Source organism: Megalobrama amblycephala, linkage group LG10 (genome assembly GCF_018812025.1).
Source record: "Megalobrama amblycephala isolate DHTTF-2021 linkage group LG10, ASM1881202v1, whole genome shotgun sequence".
NCBI lineage: Eukaryota > Metazoa > Chordata > Actinopteri > Cypriniformes > Xenocyprididae > Megalobrama > Megalobrama amblycephala.
Genome location: NC_063053.1, coordinates 18,582,385 through 18,609,272, shown reverse-complemented (window position 1 = coordinate 18,609,272; position 26,888 = coordinate 18,582,385). Strand labels below are relative to the sequence as shown.

Below are 26,888 nucleotides of genomic sequence, written 5' to 3'. Positions count from 1 at the left end.
CACAGCTTTCTTTGATCATTACTGACATCAATTCAACCTCTCAAACAAATGGCTAGACGTTTGCAGATGTTTGAAATGAGAGTTTACAAATGTGATCATTTAATTGTATGCCTTTGCTCATTACCAGAAAATATAAATATCCATATTAAATGTACTTTTGCAATTGAAACTAAACTATAAAAAAAACTACTAAACTATAACTTTAAATTATAAAGTTTTCTAATATATATATATATATAAACATTTCTGTTAATTGAAATAAAAAAGAATTGAATTGAATGAAAATTAGAAATGTTGCCTTGAATAATAAACAAACTGGAATTTAAATAAAAAATAAATAAAACCTCATTTAAAAACAAAAGCACAATGAAATTACAGTAACACTTTACAGTAAGATTTCATTTGTTAATAGTAACTACATAGGTAGCATGGACTAAAAATACTTCTACAGCATTTATTAATCTTAGTTAATGTTATTTTCAGTATTTTGTAATACATTATTAAATCAAACGTTGTATTTGTTAACATTAGTATAACATTAGGATAGTTCACCCAAAAATAAAAATTCTGTCATCATTTACTCTCCCTCAATATGTTTCAAACCTGTATGAATTTCTTTGTTCTGCTCAACACAAAGGAAGATATTCGAAAGAATGTCAGTAACCAAACAGATCTCACTCCCCATATACTGCTTGGTTACAAACATTCTTCCAAATATCTTTCTTTGTGTTGAGCAGAACAAAGAAATTCATACAGGTTTGGAACTACTTGAGGGTGAGTAAATGATGACAGAATTTTCATTTTGAGTGAAATATCCCTTTAATGCACTGTGAACTAACATGAACAAACAATGAACAGTTGAAGTATTTATATGATATAGAACCCCCTTGTATTTTCTATGTACTACCTGCAGCTTGAGGACAGTATGTAGCTGGTGGATGCCGGGTATTAATGCGGTGTGCCCATTAGGAACAGAGCGACAGGGCTGGGCACCCCTGTCCGCCATTAACTGCGGATTAGTGCTGGACCTCACACCCTTTGATGAGCGGATTCTTCACATCCGCTCTACTGAAAGTCGGCAGGCAGTCACGCTCTTGTGCACACACTTTTTCCAAACCTACTGTATTGAACATATGGAACGGTGTGTTTGTCATATTCATTCTTCCATGAAACTATCTCGTTCCTGACAGAAGTCAATTCTCTTAGTGTGATTTGAGCATAATTATGGTATGAACTCTAAAAAGAGAGTATCAGTGTCAAAGCTTAGCTTTTAAAATTTAAAGTAATAATAGCTTTGATGCTGTGAGGACAGCGTTTAAAAGAGTGAGAGGTCATTTTGAGTAGCTGACCTGTCTGTTTCAGGGCTGCTCTATTGTCTAGTACACACTGCCCTCTACTGTCACAGACCTTAAACAACAGCACTCTAGACATATGAGTAGCATTAAACATGTTGAGGCTTCAGAGTGTTTTCTAAAACTGGGGGGGAATGCTTATTTTGTTACCTATTATAATCAAACCCCTTTGTTGTTTGAGCCTTTTGAATGTCATCATGAAGGCTGGGCAGAAGCTAAAAAAAGCATCACCATGATATTACATTATGTTGCACAATACCATTCAAAATGTTGGAGTCAGTAGGGATTTTTAAAAATGTTTTTGAAAAAAGTCTCTCAAATATTTACAGTAAAAGCAATATTATTTGTGAAATATTAACACAATTTAAGATAAATGTTTTCTATTTGAATAAATTTTCAAATTCCTGTGACGGCAAAGCTGAATTTTCAGCATCATTACCCATCTTCAGTGTCACATGATCCTTCAGAAATCATTCTAATACGCTGATTTGGTGCCCAAAATCATTTCTTGTGCTGCTAAATATTTTTGTGGAAACCATGATACATGATTACATATTTGAAATAGAAATCTTTTGAAACATTATGTCTTTACTGACACATTTGATCAATCTAATGCATCACTCTAAAAAATGCTGGGTTAAATATGGACAAACCCAGAGATTGGGTTGTTTTCACCCAGCCATTTTTTTTCAACCAATTTTGGATTAATATAGTAAATATAGTGGAGTAATATAGTAAAAGGCATGTTTTTGCTCACTCCCAAATAGGGGCAACATTTGTGGGTTTTTTTAAGCTGAAATTTGACCAGACCAGAGACTTGTATTACATCTTGTGAAAGAGGGCATAATAGTTGCCCTTTAACCCAACCTGCTGGGTTTGTCCATATTTAACCCAACTTGGGTTGCTTTTAACCCAGCATTTTTTAGAGTGATCCTTGTTGAAAAAAAAAAATTTATTTATTTAAAAAAAAAAAAAAAAAAATACGAGCAAGAGCTCTGTAGAGAATCACAACCGTGTTGATTTTCAGTACAACCTCAATTTTATTGAATTTTATTTGATCAGTATTTTTTATAATTAACATATAATCTACATTAAAGACCTTGTATGCAGTTATTTTGTTAATATTTTGTAACTTGTGATGTACTTTGAATATTGAGGTCAGAGGCACTGCAGTGCAAATCACAATACACTTTTATTAATGTTAATATAAGTACTAAGACTATGAAGAATTGAAACTTGATCATTTAGAGGGCTTTCCGGGACTTGAATTTGTTTGTTGATGGTAATTATTGGTATAAGCAGACAACTCAAAACTCTCTCTCTCACTCTCTGGTTAAGCCACTTATTTCCCTCTACTTTTCCAGTGCAGACTTCAACCAGACACTAAAGATAAACATCAGCAGTGAGACCCAAGGCAGCACGACTAAGCAACAACTCAGAAATACTCTGAAAGGGTTTTTTTCCATAAACACATTCTCTTTTTTTTCTCACAAGTAACCTTTTTGTCGGGTTCAGACGTTATTTTTTCCTCGTGTTATTTTCGAGGCATCAATGAATCAGTTTGAGTGAGTGGAATAATCCCTCTGTGTTGCATCTGATTAGTCAGCTCAAACTCTAGAAGGCCAGCAGGCCTCTGAGCCATAAACAGGCAGTGCTGTGTGCTTTATAGACTGGAAGCTTTGGAAAGACAGTATGAAAGGCCTGTTCAACGGCCGTCTGAGCCCTAGTGTGAACAGAGCTCTACTTAGAAGGTGTGGCACATCCTGAGAGAGTGGAACACATGCACATACACATCAAGACTGATTTCCTGTTACCCTGCCTGCACAACGCTCTCATAGTAGTCCTAAATCTAATATTAACCAACTGCAGAACCGCAGAGCCATATGTCACAGCAGTTTCAGTGCCAGACCAGTAGTCTCAGACCGGAAGTTAGGGTGAATATTATAGCATCCTTAAGGTTAGGTTTAGAGGTGAGGTTGGGTTGGGCATTTGTTATGGTGGAGCTTATAGTTATAGTAAGGGTCAGAGGTGGCCTTTGCAATTCAGAGGCCCGTTTCAAATAAAAATTTTGAGAAAAAAAGACAGACAAGCATTACATGCAATGCGACTGCAATTATTTTATTATCTCTGTTATATTTAATAATGCTATATCATATTTTACTCTTAATAGTCTGTTTATAAATGCATTCAATCTACAGCTATCTACGCATACCATATTATTAACCGTAATGAAATGATACTTTTAAATATGAAACTAAATCACCAGTAGGTTGGCTGCATCCGAAAACTTGAAAATGCTGCCTTCGGAGGACACATTCCAAGGAAGGAAGGCATCAAGGCACATCGGAATCCAATGTTATCTTCACTTCCTGTCTTCTAAGATACCTTCATCTGATCGATTTTTGAAGGCAGCTTTCCATTCTGTGACATGTGAGCTAGAAAAAGAAAGATGGCATCTTAAAGTTGCGGTTTCTGTCAGTTTGTGTGTAAATGTACGTTTTTGACCAACATTTTCGACTTCTGATGTCATTTCTAGCGAGACATTACTACTGTAGTAAGTAAATATTTGTCTAGTTCTCACCAAAGCTCGCTTTATTTTGCTGTAGATCATTAAACTGTTACGCTGCCTCAGAAGTCTGTCCGTAATCAATTTCGTGAGGTGCTTTCATGCGCAAATGCTGCCTGCAGAGTCATATCCTGTAAGGCAGTGAGGCAACAAGTCAGCTGCCTAAGTTTTCGAATGCAGCCATTGTCTTAACAAGTGAGTCATTGAATCATTCAGTCAAACGATTCATTCAAAATGGTCGTTGAGTTATAGGATGATTTGTTCAAAAATGCAGATTCATTCAGTAATGTAAGTTCACACTACAGGATTTTAAACCCGATTTAAGCCCGATTTGCAAGTCAATGAGCTCGCCGACAGGTCGGTCTGTGATCGGGGGCAAATCAGCGGGTGATCAGCACTCGCCAATCTTTATGTGTGAACTACTCAACGACGCATCAAAGAGGCTCGCCAATGCCTCGCAGATGCCAGACAAATATCTAGCATGATAAATATCTGCCGACTGTCAGCCGACTCGACATCCCGACGAGCTACAGCCAATGAGAGAGCAAGGCATGGGTTGAGGTCACCAGAAGAAAAACAGCATCAGCAAAATGGCTTCAAGAAAAGTGTGGACACAAGAAATGGAGCAAAATTTAATTGAACCGTGGCAGATTTTTAGCTTGCAGCAATAATTTCTTCCCAATGTCCATTTTCAAATAAAAAAACTCCTGTTTCATGTGTTGTTTCGTGTCATTTCCCGTTCCACTTCTTGTGTGTGTTTTCATGACAAAATTAGGTTTGGGGACCGGATAAGGTCGTTGGGTGACAGAGTTGTTGTTAGCTTGTGTAGTGTGTGACCCCCTTTTGCAGATCATTTATGTAGTGTCACGTAGTGTGAACACCCAAACTGATCTCACGGCAATTCGTACGTATTTTACGAGGTGGTTAATTTGTACGAAATCATACATTTTTTGCTAAATCGTACGTATTTTATGAGTTGACAAATTCGTATGAATGAATACGAATTACCTACCCCAAACCCTGCTCCTAAACCTACCCATCACTGGGGTTTAGACAAATAGTACGAATTCGTAAGAGTGAGGTCGTACGAATTCATACGAATTAGCCACCTCGTAAAATATGTAATTCGTACATATTTTATGAGGTGGCTAATTCAAATGAACAAGAAATGTGGTCGTGAGATAGCATTGGAACACCACAAGGACTTCAAGACTCCAGATTTACAGACAGCAAGTCATGTCTGAACAGCACAGCAATCTGTGAACATGTCAAACTAGCATTCAAAGACTACAGATTTTAGCCTAGGATCAGAGGAATCTTTTAGGATTCTCAAAATTTGTCTCAGACGGCCAAATCGTGGTCAAAATTGGCTGCTGTCCTGAAATGGCATATTTATAGACATATACATATTTCCCTAAATCAGTGAATTAAACAAAACATTCTTAAAAAAGAAATTACTCTGACATTGGTATTCACAGGCCTCCATTGATATTGATATGTGGGGAGGAAAGACCTGTGCCAATGAAACATGCAATTTGCATACGCCCTCAGCATGAACTTTAGCAGCAGAAATCCTGCAGGTATAAATCGTACTTTTATTTTCAGCATACTTGCGTCACAAACTCTTACTCTCAGGGAACTGATTTTTCAGTTTGTTCTTGTGTAAATCAGCCTTCACGATATAGGCTAAACAACTACCACAGCACGTACGCTGAAGCAGAGCGGTTTTGTCAATGCAAAATTTCCCTGTGGACTCATTAAATCAGGGATTATGATTCCAAGGGACATTTCAACACTGATGTATCACAGTAAACCCATACTTTGTGAAATACCAGTGTGTAGACAGACACTCTGCTCTCTCTCTCTCTCGTTGTTTAGCAGATGCTAGACTCTTGAATGCACATTTATCTTATACTGCCAGTGACTGCAATAACAGATCTTAAATTATTTATTGTTGCACACAGATAGCATCAGCATTACAATTAAACAGAAACATATCCTAGTGGGCATTCTGCTACAATTATGACAAATTTGTGTTTTGGTGGGCTTATTTTTATATTTAATTTTTATTTATTTATTTATTTCTGTTAAGAACAATGTACGAATTTGTATTCGGCCTGATGTGCTGTTTGCTTGCAGTATAAAGAGCATAAAGATACTTCTATGCCTCTTTTCAAAGAACTACTGCATTACTAATGCAGACTTCTAAGCTTTGGCTTACACTAGCTTTCCATGGCCAGGGAAAGTCAGGAAATAGTTTAAAAGTGATGTAGATATTTGGTTCTCAGTAAATCTGTGTTAAGATAAGAGTTATGTGTGCAGAGAAAACATCACTGTTTCCAAGCTCTTACTTGTATTTTAAGAATGTCCAATGTCCATTTGGTTCATATTTTTGTCATGATGTCATATGTAAGACTCCATATGTTTCCTAACAATAAAACTAAAATGGTAACACTTTACAATAAGCTCTCATTTGTTAAAAGTAGTTAATGTATTACCTAACGTGAAGTAACAATGAGCAATACATTTGTTACCCCAATTATTTAATCTTTGTTAGTGTTAGTTAATAACAATACTGTCCTTCATTGTTTGTTCATGTTAGTTCACAGTGCATTAACTAATGGTAACAAACTTTTGATTTTAATAATGTATTAGTAAATGTTGGAATTAACATACTGTAAACTACAGACTATAACCCCCTAATAAACTGACTCCCCCCTCAAGGTTTGGGAAAAGTTTTGAAGGAGACTGTGTAATGGGCCAGCTCTCCCCGGGAGGGTAAGAGGGCGAACCACAAACCAAATCCAAATACATATATCATTCTCAGTCTACATCGAAATACTGTGTCCTGACTGAGTCAGCCATACCAGCCCCCTACCCCTTTATTATTATTATTACCTCTTAGACATATTATTTATTTATTCCCCTCTTCTTTCTCTCGCCTCTTCTTTCTTCTCTCTCTCTCTCTCCTTCTTCAAACACTTCACATAATCACTCACAAAACCTATACTTTCTTGTGTATTTGTTGTCTCTTCTTGTTTGTTGTTAGGTTTGTTTTGTATTTACAGTGTTGTCCTCTGATAATTTGTCTTATTATGTCCTGTCCTACAAATAAAAAATAAAGTAGTTCATGTTAACTAATGAAACCTTATTGTACAGTGCTACCAATAAAACCTATGTGATATCTGAAATAGCTTTTGGCTTTAGTTGAAACTAAATGGCAATGAACTATTTTAAGAACGCTATGCTTTTCCAACTCTAGCATTAATTCATACTCATAGAAGACTAGAGGTTGCAGAGTGCTGTTCCTAAAGAAAATGGTTATGAATTCATTTTCTGCCTTTTCACTTGTTTACTATGCCTGCATGGCGAAAGAACAAATGCTCTTGGAATATTTTGGTTTTCCTTAGTATTTTGCTGTTGAAATAGAGTATTTTGGTCTAGAAATGGCACTAGAAATGACAGTTGAGTCATTTTATTTGTTTTGGAATGATTGTTTTAATGTAATTTACTTTGTAATTTTTTATTTTCTAACCTTTACTCTTCATATTCTATTTTTGTTTTATTTTTAAAATATTAAAAATAGTACCAAAAAAAAAAAAAAAATTAAGTAAATAAATGTCAACTGCATGGACAACAGCCTATTCTGCTAAACACTGCTTTTCTTTTTCTTTTCTTTTTTTTTCTTTTTTGAGTGAATAATGCCACTGTTGTGCTCCAGGATCACAGCTGGCTGTCAAAAGCTGCTTTATATTGACTGTCTCTTCACACAGAGGACGTTTTTTCTTAGTTAATATCTGGTAATATCCAGATACATTTGGAATTTTTTACATCCTGCAATAATGAGATGACCAATTTTGACAAAGCCAAATTTGGGCTTTAATGTCAACAAGTAATTTAAAATGATGACCACACATAAATAAGATGTCCACTTTCTTCCCTTTTTGTGAAATAATGGTCCTTTAGTTTCTTTTCAGAAGAAAGGAAAAGTTATTTCAGACACACACAAATATACACACATTCACAGGCAGATCATGTCTCATCTTATGAGTATGGATATATTTTTGTCCTCATCAAACTTTGTTTTTCAAATGGAGACATCTAAAATCAATAATCTCAGTTAGCTTTTCCAAGAGGTTATATGTTCAAATAAGTCAGGTGACGCTACAATGTCCCAGTGTGTTACAGTGTGCCAGTGTGTCTCTGCTATGCATATCTTTTAGTCCACATCCAGTATAAAAAGAAAACCTTGTCACATTTCATGCTTGGTTTTCCTTTAACAATGCATCAAGGAAATAATCTATGACTAAATAAAATGTTTTTCTTCAAGCAAACTAAAAGATTTGTTTAATAGTTTCCGTTCACTGTCTACAAACCTATACCCAAAGAGTTTCATGGTCGGTCCACAGACTTTCTGTACGACTTGGGCCAGTTTGAATGGTATACTACGCCGCCATTTCTCCACCTGTTCCGAAGAGTTTTTTTGGGTGGAATACACGCCACTTGCCTCCGTGGTTGCATGCGTGTTCCTCAGGATCCAGTCCCGTGCTTGCGTCGTCATCGGAATCCCTGTGAAATTGTACATTTCTGCTGCTTTCTGCATGGGGTACCTGGCGATATCCTCGTAACGTACTAACATATAACGGTTTTTCAGCCATTTAGGCTGACTCAAGCCCAACTCGGCAGAGATGCGGATGTTGTTACAGTTTCCTTCGAGACGTTTGACCTCCTCATCCTCTATAGGCACGTCCCCATTCACAGCCCAACTTTTCCAGTTGTGGTACTTACCGGCAAAGGCCACCATCCTCGATGCCAGGATGGCTCGAGGGTCTCTCACCAACTGTATGAATTTGATATCCAACCGAGGGTCCTCTACTAGAGAGCGAAGTGTGTCTAGCTGCCGGACCCTCACCGTTTTGATCACCCTGTGCTGTTTTCCTAGGCAGGCCTCAGACGCCAAGGTCAGATTGAGTGGTCCGCAACGCCTTGTCTTGCAGTGGTACCTCTCAAAAATGTCTTTTACAACCGGAGTACAGACTTGCTCCTCACACAAGGCCATACTGGACTCTCTGCGGAACAGGGCAGGGGTGACGTGGTCCTGTGGAGGAGGGCTAATGAAGCGCTCCAACATGGAGAAGTTACACAAGAAGAGATGCTGCAGGACATCCCTGTACACCCAAACAGAAGTGCTGGCATTTGTGCCACTCGTGCCAATCGATAGCATCCTCTCCACGTGCCAGAGTGGCTCAAATAGGTAAAACATGTTGCCACCCTGTTGGTTGAAGAACTCGCCCACGAAGGAAGATCCTGTACGAGTGGTGGCCATCAAGAGGATGTGCTTTCGACCTGCCTGAGTGCCATTCTCAGAGTAAATGCCCTCTGGATAGGAACCGTTGTCCTCCATTACTACCAGAGCATCGTAGGGCACTGGAGGCTCCGGCGTCAGTGGGCTTCGTCGGAGTGTTAGCTTGTCTGAGACCCTGCGAATATTACAATATTATACCATTTAAAATTAATACAAATAAATATGTTATATATAAAATTCATCTCACATTCTCACCTTGAAATAATGTTGTTTTCTTTTTCAATGATGACAAGTGCCACAATGCAGATAATGATGACTGCATACTTGTTCCTCATTCTCAAATTAACTTCTATTTAGGAAATGCCTCCACAGACTGCTAAATAGTCGCTGCTGCCAACTGTTTTCGGTTCATCTCATGTCACAACCTGGGTCTACAATTCATCTGCAATAAACAAAATCAAGACAAGAGTTTTGGCACCATTTCCACACAGACATAAAACTCACTAACACACCAGCCCTAGGTATTGATTTCAAGCGGTGACAGATTTATACCGTTTGGCACAGGAGACAGACAATTTCAGCTTTGTTCCCAAACAAGCAGCCTGCACTGTCATCACCTGTCCAGTAATTCCACTAATGTGGAATGATGAGAGACGATGAGTTCCACAGAATACAATGTCTCTCTTTGGTTACTGCTTACTGTGGATCATCATGAATCATCAAAAAGTAGTATTTCTTTGGGATTTTTTTTTTTTTTTTTAATGCTGAAATATTAAAAAAAACGTTGTTCAAAAGGTTTAAATGTTTTTAAAATAATAATAATCTCTTGTGCTCACCAGGACTGCATTGTTAAATAAAAAACAATGTAAAAACAGTAATCTGTGAAATATTATTACAATTTAAAATGACTGTTTTTTTTTTATATATTTTAAAATGTAATTTATTCCTGTGATGGCAAAGCTGAATTTTCAGTATCATTACTCCAGTCTTCAGTGTCACATGATCCTTCAGAAATCATTCAAATATGCTGATTTGCTGCTAATTCTTCACTCTAATATGAAACATTTATTATTATCAATGTTGAAAACAGTTGTGCTGCTTAATATTTTTGTGAAGACTGTGATACATTTATTGGGATGAAAAGGTAATGAGAATGGAGTGATCCACAAGCTTCACAACAAAACTCTGAGGAGCAAACAGGAAACTAAATCATAACTCAGTAGCTTTGGTTCTGCCTCAAGGCAACCAAGGAAATGACACTTCCTATTGCAGCAAGACTAAAATGCCTTGATTAAATCTTGAAAGCCAGATGTGGATTTATTTATTTTTTATTTTTTTAGTTTTTGACAATGTACCATTTTCTTTTTCTGAGAAAAGAGCTAGGTATACAGTTCGTAGTAAACAATATGGCGAGTGTCCTCTGCAGATGGTTTAAACGATCTGTTGTTGTATAGCATTTAATTAATGTGTTTTCCATCCATCTTAGGAAATCTGACTGTAGCTATACTGAATTTCTCAGCTTCCCTTTCACCAAGGGTTCAGGACCTCTGAATTCCACAAGCCATTTGTTCACTGTACTGCATGCTGTGGGGGTAGTTTTGCTTTACCTGTTTAAATAAACCTTTTTATGGAGGTGACAAGGATTTAGTCTTATTCTTTCCTCATCAAAGTTATATCACTAGATTTAAAACGGAAACAGTTAGAGATTTGAATACAGAGGTTTAAATAGGCTTTATGACAGTTCTAATGAAAGTATTAATGTATATATAACAGACTCTTTATTTGTACTGAGGATAAACACTGAAGGAAAATGGTAAAGGAACGACACCATTACACCTCTAAATAAATTGGGCTGTTACGTTGCAATAAAACCAGCAGCTTTAGGGCATGTTTGACCCCAGATAACCCCTCCGACTAGCTTTGAGCGGGTGAGCTGCCATAACTTGCCGTAGCTCTGTTCAGGACAGTTGTTTACCAGCAGCAATGCTATGTGTTACCTTCACAGCAAGGCAAACAACACCATTTGACAGGGGTTAATCTGGACCATATCAAGAATACATCTGTGCAAATAAACCGACCAGACCTCTGCCAGACAGCGGCTTTTATGAATGTGACATTTTCCTAAACCATGCTAAAAATGCAAGGAGAGACAGTGTAATATCGCAGTCGTGAAGTAAGACGTGTACCATTGGGAAAACTGTCATAGGTAAATGCCATGCAATTTGTCTGCACAAAGAGTAGCATTTAGGATATGACACAATTTTCGAGCCGTCAAGGAATGATAGTGTGCAGTCTAAGTAAATATAAACCAATTATGTGAGCTTATTATGCCATAGCCGTCAAACTGTCAGGCACGGCGGTTGAGCTGAGATCTTTACATATTCAAAAACCACTGGAGCATTTGACAAATCTGATGATCTGCTCAAGCAGAAATGGACATCACTCTGTTCATCATTCCCATACAAATTGCATTAATGGCTTCTCTTACAGCCTTATAGATGTGTTATTAAAAAAAATGCTTAAATAGACTCACTGTAGCAGTTTAATTTTCTTTGTGTAAAAATACTTTATTTTTCCACATCAGTAGCTTTTTAAAATAAAATACAGTGCATCTAATGTATTCTGACTGGTCTGTGAGATATGGTCAATCATTTCAAACCTTTGGGATAGCACCAGTTTTTATCCAGGAGTATTACATTGATATAATCTAGTGTCATTTTCTGTCAGAAAACATGACACAGGAAGTGAGTTAGCATGGGTATCAGAGAGGTGTGTGCAGTCTGGGGCCAGGGAGCATGTTTCATCCTTGTGTTTTTGTCTTGTTTCATTACTGAGCGCTTTGCGGCTCAGCAGTGCGTGATAGCGCCTTCTGGGAGATAGGCAGTGTTTAGCTGGAGTTCTTCTATATGAGATAAATCCACTATCACCAGTGACAGGCTCACTTGTACTGCCTGGGCCCACAAGTTGCAGCTGTAGCAGCGGTGGAGGAGGGGAACGGGAACAGGGGGTGCATTTGTCATGGATATATCACAAAACCTTAAAGAGACGTGGCACCAAATGGCTTCTTTCTCACACACACACCGTTCTTTCACTTAGTGTTTTGAGGTAATCATTGTGGACAAACAGAAGATTGAGCATGATGACATCAATCTAACTACTAAATAATATACAGTATGGTAACATGATTGTTGCATTGTAAAAACAAACTAAATATAAAACTTCTATTTTAATTGCTGCCTTAAATGTTTATATGAACTCAAAGTGGTGTCAAAGTCTCAGTCGGCAACAATAAGTTCAACCACTTTGAATTTCATTCATGATAGAAAATTTTAATGAAAATAAAAACTCATAAAATCAAATAGAAAGTTAAATGGATGTAAACAAATGTCACGTGACTTTTTTTTAATTTTAAGTTTGGTTTTCAAGAAATATGTAAACGGATAAAAAAAGAAATAACAAATCTGTGTATTATGACTTAAGTCATACATCTTTTAGATTTTAAAAATTGGTCCACATCAGTTTTATATCAAGCTGTGATTTCCTGTGATACTTTATGAAATGACAAAATCCTTAAATTAACTCGACTATCAGAGTCATTTTATCATAACGCTGCAATTCTTGCAAGATAGATAGATAGATAGATAGATAGATAGATAGATAGATAGATCTCAAATATTACTATTGTATTGTTGCAGTTTAAGTATTTACAAAACTTTGGCAGTTGTAAAAGTTAATACAGAGCGACTGTGGTAAAATAAATCCACATTACTGGACTGATAGCAGCTGGACTTATTATTAAAATTAAAATTAACTGTTTTTTTTAGAATTAAAAAAAATAATAATAATTACCTCACTGACTGAACGAGTCTTCAGTGGTTCATCTGGAGCATCCTGAATGATCGCGGCTGGTACACATTGTTCCTGTGCGCAGGCTGTGTGAAGACTCCAAAATAGGTACTGCACTTATACGCGAGTGAAAACACTAACTACACTAAAAAAGTTAATATGTGATTTATAATCCGTACTTCATACCCATATCATCGTATTTCCACGAACAAAAGGAGACCATTCAATGAAAAGGAACTTCCAACTTGGAATTCCAAGGAACTTATAAGTTGAAGGCTCCCAAAGTCATTTCCAGACTCTCACGACATTGAAGGAATGTCTTTTATTAACGTATTTCCATTGGCGTTTTTCTCGGGTGCAGCATGCTGGAAAACGTGTCCATTACTCGGCGGTCTCAAAGTTTGGGCTATCCTTAGATACACGGTCACGTGGTCAAACAAGAACCCCCAGTGTGAGTGTTCACAAGGGCTTTTCTGTTTGAGGAGGGCCCTGGGACACTCATACGTGGATTCCTTCACCCCCCTTTTGCAGTGGGGAGTCGATGGGGCTAGGATAAAACCTGTACACTCAGTGAATGAGTAATGGGTCGAAACAACTGTTTGAATTCCCTTTAAAAATGTCTTTGTAACATGGTTCCTGCCAAAAGTTATTGTTAGACTGTAAATCATAACTAATTACTATGGGATCTTTTTTTAAACGGTGTAAGACGCGTCTTTCTATAGTGGTTATTTATTTAGATGACAGTGCTGGCAATCAGTTATCAGTTTTAGTGTAGACTATGTATTTATAGCAATGCTCTTTTTTCGTGCACTTTTGTTTTTGTCTTTTCGTGTTTGATGTGCGGCTGATTTTGCTCCGAATGACCCCTCATGGATCAATGAAGTATAGACTCTTGAAATATCTTGTAGTACCACGAGGAGAGCCTCGAAACGTTCAGCAATAACGTCATTTAACCACGTGGGGGCGGTGATGTACAGTTTTACTGACAATATTTTTCAATTAACTACATCATATTACTAATCACATTCTTAGCGCTTTTGTTGTTGAATTGACCGATTGTATACTGCAGTTGTATAGCTTATTAGCATATATACTGATTCCAAAAGCTACATGTAGGCCGACTGCCAAGCTGAGTCTTATCGAACCACTATAATAATAGTGCCGAGCTGTGCATTTGAGGTACTGTTCTTGTCTTATTTAAACGATGTAAATGAGGTTTATAGCTATTTTTCTTTCTGCAGTGTGTGTTTGCAACTTTATCCTCTCTATAATAACTTAGGGGAAACATTTGAGAAAATTATTAGGTTGGCTGACCATGTAAAAGCTTTAACTCTGAGCTATAATACATAATATATTTTCAAATGAAGTTTGTGAGAAGATTAAAATGACCCAAATATGTTGATGTCCCAGACTTTGCATCCAGTCCAAAGCTTATTTGTAATCCAAGATGTAACATTCAAACATGTGGATTGAAGATTTCAGATCTTTGTATTTTTAGTAGTTATTATAGTATTGAAACTGGGATTCTGATGAAATAGCTAATCTGTCCCAGTGGTCCCAGTTTAGATGTCCCCAGTGACCTTGTCATAGCACATATGATTTGCACATGCATTCTGAAATGCTGAAATTGGTTCATTAATAAATATCGAGTTGTTTACATTATATTTACTAGTAATTATGATTTTCTGTCTATTTTGTATAAAATATCACTGCTATCATTTAAAATCACCATGTCATTTGAGGTTTCTTTCCATTGTGAACTATTTTCTTTCTTTCTTTCTTTCTTTCTTTCTTTCTTTCTTTCTTTCTTTCTTTTTTTTTAATTTGCATGTCCCATTTTAGTACATGCCAGGATAATCATAATAAAAGCGATATCTGAGACCTTTTATAGTCACGTCAAAAACACATTTAAGAAGATGATCATATTTTGCATAAATGGCAAATCTGCCTGTCATTCAAGGTTTCTATTCTGTCACATAATCCACACTGCTGATGTATGACTGACGCACATGATCACAATATACAAGAAATTTCCAGGGTTAATCTTACAATAAACTGGATTTTGACCTACATTTCTGTTTGTTTTTCTCTCTCTCTCTGATTGAAAAAACTAAACGGAAATGAAAAGAGTTTTCTTTTTATGTTATATATCAAAATTATCATAATTATTTGTAATTTCACTATGTAGACAAAGCAAGAGCATTGCAACACATCTGGTAATCATAAGCATTATCAAGGCAACAATTTCATGGTCATATTATAAGGTAATCAGTATGTTCAGATCTGCCCAGATTCCAGTCTTTTCTGTGGTGCACATGCAGAGATGCTTCTGGTTTGTGTGTCCCTGTAGACTGGCCCTGAACACTACATGATGATGAAGGATTATTGTAGGTTAATCTGCTTGCCTGCCATCTGCCTGCTCCAAACAAATTAATCCTGAAAGCAAAGCCACACTCACAAATGTAGATGAAGGTAAATTGGCAGGTGTTTCGTTTTGTGATCCACACAGCTGCTCATCTGAGCAAAAAGTAATATGAAAACAGTTTCAGTTCTATATGGCAACTGGATTCTGAAACATTATTAGAACTTGCATTGTGATTCAAGTCAATAATACCATTCAAAGCCACTTTCACCCATACCTATCTAACTTAATCAAATCCTTTTGTAATAATCCTCTATATTTATGCATATAATTTTTTTTTGTTTTGTTTGTTTTCTACTAAATAATCCACATTAACTCTTGACCTGGAGGGAAAAAGGAAACCAAAAGAAATTGTTTTTAGTATTAACTTATTGAAGCATAATTCAGTGTTAAAATAGAGTGAGATGGAAGCATTTGCTAATGCTGATGAGTATTAGATTGCATAACATTTAAAATGTGACCATGAACATGAAAATGACTCCAACTTAAATCCAATTTTGTTGTTGTTGTTGTTTTTTGTTTTGTTTAAAATCAGGTGACTCTTTTTATAATACTGTATTTCATCTAGTATTAATTGGTTTCTTTGAGACAGAGATCTCTAAATGTGGGATTTCAGTAGCACTACATCTAAGAAGATGGTCTCAAACCTGTCATATCAGGTAAGGTGCGCTACTCTTGAAGCCCTCTAGTGGCCATTAGTTGCCATGCTGCAAAGATGGGCTTCTAAAAATGGGCCCAGGGTTAAGGCGTGTCATGGGATTAGGCTCTTAGCACCTGTCTTAGCTCTACTCAATCTGAAATAAACACCCTTAGAAGGACTCCTCCGTAGCTCTCTTCACTAGTGCGCTGTCTGCTGTAAATGCTTTGCTTTATTAGGATGAAGAATGCTATGGAAATACAGTTTTCATCATTTCTTCTGCTAGCGCATTTCTGCTTTGGTATGTATTCATGAAAAGCTTTGAATCTGGATGTGACTCAGGCGATTAAATATTCCTTTAGTTGATTATGTTATACTGTTGACTGATGTATATAATCTTGACCACTGTTATGTACTTCTTTGATGTTTCTCCCTCATTTGCATCACCTTTATTCCTGCTTGACAGTAGGAGGTGAGCAAATACAGACTTGTCTGAAAGAAAACTGCATCTAAATCTAAATTAATTTCATAAATGAATTTATATAGTGAAATAGATTTGGTAAAGCAGGGGATGTTGAGGCATTTATGACGTAAGGCACCTGTAATCCCAGACAAGTGGATAGAGAGAGTCATTAGTGTTATTACGTTATGCAGTGTGTGATCAACCCGATGTCAGTAAAATGGCAAATATTGTGATAGGTACAGTTGTTGTACTTGTCTTCATAAGTCTGGTTACGTTACACTGTTAATTGAGGTATGTTAATCTGATTATTATATATTATAGCACAGATTGACTACGCACCCTATTTCTATGATAATGGGCCCAACAGTAACAACGGTAATATGGCAATGTTCAATCTCCCAGAGGATACACCAAAAGGTAAGGTAAAACTTTTGTACCGTCTGATTAGAAAACTGTTTGACGTCTCCCTGTCTAGGTGTAAACAGTATTAACATGGCCACTGCTGTTTTCCAAACACCAAGTGTCTTGAGCTTGGTGCAGGGTTGGCGATTTTGCCCTTTGACCCTTGTTGTTGTTTGTGGTATATTACTGAAAGTAGGCTAGAGATCATAAATTGGCATATTATACTGTTTCAAATGGACTGTTAATGTTATTCAAACAAAAAATCGAAGGCCCCATGACTTTTCCAGTTGTTTGTGATTTAGCTTGGCATAATGAGAAAAATGTATATTAATTAAAAATGCCCATGGAGTCTTTTCCAGATCTGGAAATAACACTTTTAAAATAGTCTTCCTCATGTATCCAGGTTTTTCAAGACATTAGGAACCTTGGTTCCTCAAAGAAGAAAAACAAAAACAATTGAGGCGTTAAATTAAAATAAGAAATATCTCAATTTTTAATTATTTCAACTTACATTAATGCATGTTTTGTCTTATTTTAAGTCATTTTAAGCCACGTGTAGCTTTAGATGTCACATGAATTCAACTCGACTTGAACAGAAATAACTGCTTACAACTGTACATTACAGGAACACAGATATATGTTCTTAATGGAACTGACCCCGAAGGCCAGCCAGTAAAGTATGGAATGACCTTTGAACCCGGACACAAAGAATATTTTCGTGTTCATCCCAAATCTGGAGCAGTAACTCTAATAGAGGAACTCGACAGAGAGGTACATTTGAAAACACGTATCAAGTTGTGTTATACATCAAGATGTTATACATGTGCTGAGAACATTACAGTAAAACTCCATCTGATATTACAGGAACAAGATGAGATTGAAGTCTTTGTCAGTATCTCAGATGGCCTTAATAAAGTAAGTATTGTTGATTTATGAGTCTTATCCAGTGATCCAGTGTATGTTGGGAGTTTTGTAGTGACTGTCTTTCTAATGCTCTGGTGTCGTGTCAGGTAGTTGAAAAGGTTTCGGTTATTGTCATGGATGCCAATGATGAGAGACCACAGTTTCAGAACATGCCTTCCATCTTAGATGTGCCAGAGGTGAGGAATCTTGTCTCAGAGAATCCGTATTTAATTATTCTTTACTCAATCATTTAGGATCCAATAGAATATGTTTTGGAAAATGGCCAGCAAAATGATTTGGATTTGAATGTGATGTATGTATCCTGTATATGTGTGTTTGCACAGAACACTACATCTGGGAGCAGCATCTACAAAGTGCAGGCAGTGGACAGAGATGCCGGCTCAGGGGGATCAGTCACTTACTTCCTCCAGGTAACATGTGGCATCCATTTGAAAGATCAAACATGAACTCAAGGTCAAATGAAAGTACAGGATTACTTTTCCCTCTGTTTTCACCCTTTTGTTCATTACTGCAAAGTCTTTGATAGAATAACCATATAAACTGGTCATAATTGAAATAAATCTATAAGCACATTTGAAATTGCATATAAAGGGATCATATGATGCTATTTGAAAAGTTCATTATTTTGTTTATTGGGTGTAATAGAATAGGTTAACATGCTTTAATGTTCAAAAAACACATTATTTTTCACATACTGTACATTAATGCAGTACCTCTATTTCCAGTCTGTCTGAAACGCACTGATTTCTACACAGCCCCTCCTTCCGTGCTCTGATTGGACAGCAGACCCAGTGCATTATGATTGTACAAACACCTGAAGCGTGTGTCTGAAATGTAACGCCCCTTAACATAATTGGGAACTTCAGCTTTTTAAGGCCTCTAAAGCATTTGTAAACACAGTTAATAACAATAATGTTGTTGTTTTTTACCGAACCCGAGTCAAAATTTTGAAACTTTTGAGCATGTCTTGAGCAGAACATTTCACAGTGGTAAGTATAATTTTTGTATATAGCCAGTGCTCTCCTAGGTTCAGGAAGCTGTCTATAAAATGTGCTGTGCACAAGCTTTATAAATAAATCTTATCCTCTGATTAACCTCTGAAAGCAAAAGGTGTTTTGCTTTTGCATCCAAACACAGTGTCTCCGCGACATGATGACCTCGCCTTCTGTCTTTGCGTGTGCCTTTGGGTGGGAAATTATGCTATTATTTTACATTGTGACATAGATGTTTGAGGAAATAATATCTGGACTTCAATCGAGGCTTTTTATCCAGGTCTGGATCCGATCGAGCAGATCTTATATATACACAAACAGATACATTACACACTAAAGGAAAAGGAAAACATTAAAAAGCATCAAATGATCCCTTTAAATGTGATTTACAGCTCAGGCTTGCTGTATGGTTCTAGATAAATTACTGCTACAGTAGACCGCTTCAGTCTGGACAGATGAGTTTTATATTTCCCATTACGACACAGTTTTGCTTCATACTATTCACAAGCTTATAGACATAAGGAAATCCATATAGAGTTACATTAGAATCTCTGTGTTTGTTCTTAAATCCAGAGCAGTGAACCGAGCACAAAGTTTGCCATCGACCACCATAGTGGCGTGCTGAGGATAAAACCAGGCGAGGCCCTCGATTATGAGAAATCCCGCACACATTTCATCACTGTGGTGGCAAAGGTGAGCGGGAGTGGTTTTGTTCTCCTAGTTTTAACAGTTCAAGCTTAATTCTTCCATTTACAGCCTTTATCTGCTCTACCAATCATCATTTTAATCATTTGGCTATTATTATTTCGGTAACACTTTACAATAAGGTTCATTAGTTAAACATTAGTTAATGTATTAACTAACATGAACTAACCATGAGCAATACATTTGTTACTGTATTTACTAATCTTCGTTAACGTTACCGTAAAGTGTTACCGTTATTTCTTGCATTATAATGAAATATGAAGTAACACTAACTTTTGTTTTCAGGATGGAGGTGGCACTTACAAGGGCAAGCAACAAGTGATGTCATCATCAGCCACTTTGACGATAAATGTGATTGACATTCAAGACACTCCTCCTGTGTTTGTTGGAACTCCTTACTTTGGTTATGTCTACGAGGTCTCTTCGCCTGTGAGTATCCATCGTAACACTACACCAAAATTTCTTATGAACACTCTAAAGGACCACAGTGTGATTAAAAGCAATTACAGTCTATCATCTACTCAGGTCTAAACATTAACTGATGTGTCATTTACAGTATGTGTCATTTATAATGAAACTGACCTCTTAAAAATAAATAATCATTATAATATATAGACACACTAAAGTTTGGGGTCAGTAATATTTTTAAATGTATTTGACAGAAGTCTCTTATGCTCACCAAGACTGCATTTATTTGATCACAGTACAGTAAAAACTGGAATATTGTGAAATATTATTATTCACTGTTTTCTATTTTAATATATTTTAAAATGTTACACAGAGTATTCTAATATGTTGATTTGATTTGAACATTTCCTTTGCTGCTTAATATTTTTGTGCAAAATGTGCTACACTTTTTGAACAGAATTTATTTCAAATAGAAATCTTTTGTAATATTATAAATGTCTTCACTGTCACGTTTGACCAATTCAATTCTTATAAAATAAAAGTATTCATTTCTTTCAGTAAATAAATAATAATGCTCTATGGTAGACGTTACGGTTTGAACCTGCTTAAACAACAGCACAGATGTCTCATTTTATCTGAGCAGCATGCAGCTTAAATCAGCTGGAAAAGACTGTACTGAGCTGCTCTACACATGCTCTCAAGACAAGATAGCAGATCCCCTATGTCAAATATCAAGGAAAAATTACAGGTCAATGTAGATTTCTAAAATACAAAAAAATGCAACAGCTTTCTCAGATTCACTTTTTACCAAAAATGAAAATACTTTGTCAAACTGTGTCATCACCTTTAATTTTATAGAGATTTATACAATACAGATTGTTTCAAAGCAACTTTTTAGTGATAAACAGGAAAATAATTATTTAAAAAATGCAAACATATTTCAATTTGGCTATAAAGCAGCTCTAAAAAGAAAAAAGTGTCATTGTTCAGCTGAAGTCAGTTCAGAGTTGATTGGGTTCCTTTGTAAAGATCATCAATTATCGAATGAATTAATTAATTGTGCAAAACTGCAAACTTTACTGCTCATTGTCTAAGATCTAATTACAGGGATCTATTTACAGGGATCTGAGATATTTACAGTTTTTGCCAAAGATGGAGACATGGATAATCCAAATCCAATCATGTATTCAATAGAATCTGGTAAGTATTATTGGTTAAATGGTTGGAAATGCATTTATTTTGCACATCTTTTTATGGAAATGAATTTCATTATGACGTTTCACTTAACAAATTTACAACCAATATATTCAGGAGCAGATGGGGTTTTTGCCATCAATAAAACCAGTGGATGTATCACTCTGAAGGTGTACCCAGCAGACCTGAGGAGAGAAATCTTTAATATTAAAGTCAAGGTTAAAATCCTTTTTTAAACTCTATCTCTATTTCTACTGTATTGTATTGTATTGTATTCTATCTCAAGTTACTGGACAATGCTTCACTCTGATCTCTGACTTGAGACAGAGCTTAAGCCAATTTCAGGAATAAGCCAATTACTAAAATCTATCTCTGTCCATGCTATTTAGTTACATCTCTTTTAAACATGCGCGTCCTCATTACTAGAGTAACTCAAGCCAATTAATGCAGCAAATAATGTATTATAATCAGTGATTTCTTCCTTTCTCAGGCTTCGGAGGTTAGCCCAGAAGGAAAACGTTTGGACTTTGCAGTCACAACGGTGACTATTAAGGTCGTAGATCTGAACAACCATCCACCCACATTCTTTGGAGAGAATGGACCACAGAACGTGTTCGAGTTAACTATGTATGAGCATCCTCCAGAGGGAGAGTTCCTGAGGGGCTTGAAAATCACAGTCAATGACTCCGACCAGGTGGGTATCATTTGTTTCAGCAGCAGGTTACAGGCTTGTCATAGCTAAAATTAATGCATGCAGATTTATTTAGACATTAGAAAAAAAAATCTGGCTATCTGTTTTTCATTTTAAGAGAATTTAATATAAGCTGATTGAGTGTTACAGTAGTTTTGTAGTGCAGCTCAACCATTATTTAAATATCATCACGATAAGACACCATTAATTTAATGTATTACTTCCATGTTTTCTATGAGCACTGTTTAGTCATTGTAGAACATTATTATCTATGTTACATAAATGACAAAAAAGCACCCAAACAAGCAGGTGGTCCCTTTCAAGCTGTTGTCATATTACGCAATAATATTTATAGTTATTCAGTATTTAGTCACATGATATGCAGAATTCATTACACAAAAAAGATCACATGGATGAGCACAACCATCATCCAACAATTATTGTTTGCCATCTATTTAAAATGTCTTTAACTTATTCCATTTCTATGTATTTGATAGTTCTCTATGTTGGCTCTACATTAAAGTTTTGTGTTACAAAATGTGTTTATAGTATATATGCTTTTTCTCAGGGATCAAATGCAAAATTTCACCTCAGATTGGTGGGCCCAGGCCGCATGTTACGAGTGGTCCCTCAAACCGTTCTGAATGAAGCCCAAGTCACCGTCCTTGTGGAGGATTCTGCTGCAATGGATTTTGAGAAATCACAATTCCTGACATTTAAGGTAAATAAATATTTATGGGAACTGTTTAAGAAAAGTATATTATACAGTATTTGCTCAATCCTGAATATATGGACAAATAATGAACCAACAAATTTGTTGCGTATGTTATATAGTCATCAGGGCCAGTGCCATGAGGGGGCAAAAAAGGGCATTGCCCCCTCAGATCTGATTTGTGCCCCCTCAGTTTCAATTTGTTGATTGATTTTAACATTTTTTATGCGTACGATAACACCGGTGTGATTAGAGCGTTCAGTTCAAACATGCTTTCACACTTTGGCTGGCACTGAGCCAGAGATGGACGCACTCAGTGCTTTTTATATATCACAACTATTCAATGATTTATTCGGTTCCACTTGCTTTTATGTATTTCGAAATGGATGAATTTACATGATGTAAATTCGACAGATGCGATTCTCTGAATTGTGGTGCAAACTAAGATGTTGGCGCCCATCGCGTGTTATAGATCAACTAACATGATTGTTGTAAAGGTGTTTAAATGACAAAACACATTCACTTCCACGTATTTGACAATCAGAATATCATATAGTTATATATCATAATGATATAATTAACAAATTTGTGAATATTTTGAATAAAAAAGTCATGAAAAACAGTCATGTATGTTTCAGGGAAACAGTGGATGTTGTACTTAAATTTGACTTTAAAGTGCAATAAAATACAGAATTTTTATAAAGAATGAAGTTGTGTTTATGAATTATACAGACTGCAATTGTGTTTAATATTGAAAATAACGATGGCTCTTGTCTCCGTGAATACAGTAAGAAACGATGGTAACTTTAACCACATTTAACAGTACATTAGCAACATGCTAACGAAACATTTAGAAAGACAGTTTACAAATATTACTAAAAATATCATGATATCATGGATCATGTCAGTTATTATTGCTCCATCTGCCATTTTTCGCTGTTGTCCTTGCTTGCTAGTCTGATGATTCTGTTTTGCACATCCAGACGTTTATGGCTGCCCTTGTCTAATGCCTTTCATAATGTTGGGAACATGAGCTGGCATATGCAAATATTGGGGGCGTACATATTAATGATCTCGACTGTTACGTAACAGTCGGTGTTATGTTGAGATTCGCCTGTTCTTCGGAGGTCTTTTAAACAAATGAGATTTATATAAGAAGGAGGAAACAATGGAGTTTGAGACTCACTGTATGTCATTTCCATGTACTGAACTCTTGTTATTTAACTATGCCAAGACAAATTCAATTTTTCATTCGAGGGCACCTTTAAATAAAAAGTGAGTCAAATTATCAATTTTCTCAGAAATATCAAACAAATTTTTCATATCAGTAAAAGTAATTGTCTTTTTTTTATACTGTGAAAGTGTAATGGACATGAAAATTGGCTTCTAAAAATACAGTTACTTTTGCATTAAATGCTAACCGAAATTAAATCTATCACGTTATTTTGTTAATTTTATCAGTAATGAGGACACAAATGGCCTGAGAATGACCCTACATTACTATCATCAGTAATATGCTACCAGTTGCAGAAATGTGTTATGCTCATTGTTTCCAGCTCCTCGCTGTAGAGATTGACACACCTGAGAGATTCAGTGCCACGGCAGACATAATCATTCATCTGCTAGACACCAATGATAACGCTCCAAAATTCTCCTCTGATTTTTACGTCGCCCGGATTCCAGAAAATTCACCCGGAGGATCCACTGTTGTGTCTGTGACAGTGAGTACAGAACACTCTAGACATTATAAACACAAAAAGATTAACATGTTTGTCATCCTCTCCAGACTCTGGTCTGTTTATGGAAAAAGACGCATTATACGCATTATTAATCTAAATATAACATTTTAGGGGTTGGATCAGAATCCCAAATCATGCTCAGTATGTGAATGCTTGATAAACAGTCTATTACGTGGTAAGCTGCCAGATGGCTATCATTTTCATTCAGTTGTGTAACGCTAAAACCCCAGATTTGTGCTTTAATAGACAAAAATATCATCATGAAGTGGTCATATTATTATAGCATTCAGGTGGCAGAAACAATCTCTTTCTTGCGTCAGAATACTCAAACAAAATGGTACAGCTTTGTTTGTTACTGATCATGCTTACTGATCTTTTTTGTTTTGATACTGATCATGCTTATTTCAAAATATTTTACTTTTTATTTTAATTTTATATGAACAAACATCATAGTGAATCTAAAAACAATGTAAGGTCTTAATACACTACTATCCAAACGGGGTGATCAGTAATATTTTTATTCATCAAGGATGCATTAGATTTATCAAAAGTGACAGTAAAGACATTTATGTAACAAAAAATAGTAATTAAAATAATAATAAAGTAATAAACACAATGGTGTTCAACTGATAATAATAAAAAATGTTACTTGAGCACCAATTTGATTTCTGAAGCATCATGTGACACTGAAAACTGGAGTAATGATGCTGAAAAATCAGCTTTACCTTCACAGGAATACATTTTAAAATAGATTGTAATAATATTTCACAATGTTACTGTTTTTACTGTATAAAAAGAGACTTTGGAACAGAAGTATAAAAATAAAATGTTTTCCTGACTATGCCCCTGAGTTATTCTCCAAATCTAACCATTATGCAGGTACGATGCTAAACTCATTTCTGTCAGGATATAAACTTGTCCCACTCTGCCCTTCATCAGTGGATAGAGAGATTGAACCCTATTGAGATAAACCCTCACCCTGTGTAAGCAAGTGCTCGCCACATAAGAGTTATCCTGTTTCTGGACTACAATTTGCTAAACGACCTGCCGGATTTTGACCTTGGACATAAGGACATGCTACAACCATGAGTACAAGGCAAATAATGATTAACAAATCCCACATCACTCCTAATGTTTTGCCTTTTGGCTCAAAACGTCATCTGTTCTGTTACGTAGATGTTGGCATCTCATTTATATATGAGAACAGATGTCAGTTGATGACGTTTGCTCCTTATGCTCTCTGCAGGCCACAGATCCTGATTCTGGTCTTTGGGGTGTGGTCAAATACTCCATCTATGGCTCAGGAGCGGACCTGTGAGTACCCTACCCCACATTTACTGTTGTTTCCCCTCCTTTTCAGAATGCGTGTGGTCTTTTTAATGCCTGAGATCCTTCTGACGAAATGCCTGCCAACTGGAATAAGCCACACACACAAAAACAGTTGCTTATGCAACATCATTAATACCAAAACACAGATTATTTAGTGAATGGGAGAACAGAAGGGATGTGAGCTCACCTCGATTCATCACACACAGCCTACAGATACTAAAGCTAGATAGAATTCAACTTCCAATAACTTTCTATGTTGTTGTAAGACATGCTTTCTAGCTGTCCTCAGGACTAGCTGTACCAAAGTGGATCCGATTTTCTTTTCTTTTATTAGATTCCAAAGGCAGCGCTCAAATAGCTGAAATATTCTTGCCTTCTTGGGACAGAGTTCAGTCCTCCCGCTGTTCTCAGCTCTTAATTTAATAAATCTGTCTCAAGCTTCCCAAACCCAGAGACAGATTCATGACCTCTGATAGTAACATACTTGTTATATTTTATAGAGCATAAAAGACATAAATATAACTCATATGAATGTGTAAATGATGGATTGTTGGCAGAACAGGCATGTTAAATCTTTGCGGTAAGCTTCCTTTTTCCTGCTGTGTGAACTCTCTCATTGGAAAGGCTGAGTAAGCGTGGGATCTTTTCTGCTTTGTTTCTGCCAGACAGACCACACAGCCTGTTAATAGCAGCGTATGCCTCATTTTATTTACCTGACAACACCACCTCTAAATTGTCAGTATAAAGTCTTTTGTATGCAGTTTCATTCATCAAATTTTATCATTGTCAGTATTTAATTTAGATTTAATGAACTACTCATTTTGTCAAATGACAGCAATTTTTCTCCATACAGAATCGACGTACTAGAATTGCAAAACTAAATTTCATTGCAAACAAAGAGTTACCAGGCCCTCCATCTTGGTTAATCCACTAATGGGATTTGAGCAGGAAATAGACTGTTCTCCTTTTCATGTAACAGCCCCACTTAAAGGTGCAGTGTGTCATTTCTGCACATTAGCTGCACCAAATGGAATAAAATGTATAAAATAAATAAAAAATAAAAAAAACAGATATATTTTCCAAACACTCCTCCATCTTACAGGGTTTGAACAAACAGCTGTTGTTTCGGGCCAGTCATACAGAGCAGTACATTTTTTGTTTTGTTTTGTTTTGTTTGTTTTTTTGAAAGAAATTAATACTT

The 26,888-nt window shown here is 36.2% G+C and overlaps 2 protein-coding genes across 6 annotated transcripts in view; one reads left to right on the top strand and one right to left on the bottom strand.

Annotated features, from left to right (window-relative positions):
- The window catches only part of cdhr1a (cadherin-related family member 1a), a 128,124-nt gene that overhangs the window by 96,926 nt on the left and 4,310 nt on the right, over positions 1–26,888 (top strand). For 2 of the 5 annotated variants that reach the window (XM_048205148.1, XM_048205152.1), the window contains exons 1-14: positions 16,221–16,429; positions 16,913–17,008; positions 17,619–17,764; positions 17,858–17,908; positions 18,004–18,093; positions 18,241–18,327; positions 19,483–19,602; positions 19,900–20,043; positions 21,144–21,222; positions 21,334–21,434; positions 21,707–21,910; positions 22,476–22,628; positions 24,176–24,340; positions 25,605–25,672. In XM_048205148.1, the coding sequence (XP_048061105.1) occupies positions 16,351–16,429; positions 16,913–17,008; positions 17,619–17,764; positions 17,858–17,908; positions 18,004–18,093; positions 18,241–18,327; positions 19,483–19,602; positions 19,900–20,043; positions 21,144–21,222; positions 21,334–21,434; positions 21,707–21,910; positions 22,476–22,628; positions 24,176–24,340; positions 25,605–25,672 (1,583 nt within the window). In that variant the 5' untranslated portion in view covers positions 16,221–16,350. Of the gene's footprint in view, positions 1–13,075; positions 13,178–16,220; positions 16,430–16,912; positions 17,009–17,618; positions 17,765–17,857; positions 17,909–18,003; positions 18,094–18,240; positions 18,328–19,482; positions 19,603–19,899; positions 20,044–21,143; positions 21,223–21,333; positions 21,435–21,706; positions 21,911–22,475; positions 22,629–24,175; positions 24,341–25,604; positions 25,673–26,888 lie in introns of those variants that run through there. The other 3 variants (XM_048205149.1, XM_048205150.1, XM_048205151.1) reach the window with 2 other exon arrangements.
- On the bottom strand, positions 7,951–13,591 carry chst3a (carbohydrate (chondroitin 6) sulfotransferase 3a). The gene is made up of 3 exons (XM_048205153.1): positions 13,073–13,591; positions 9,479–9,665; positions 7,951–9,398 (listed from the first exon to the last, which is right to left on the bottom strand). Exons 2-3 carry the CDS (start codon positions 9,556–9,558, stop codon positions 8,225–8,227), a joined length of 1,254 nt encoding a protein of 417 aa, XP_048061110.1. The 5' UTR covers positions 9,559–9,665; positions 13,073–13,591; the 3' UTR covers positions 7,951–8,224.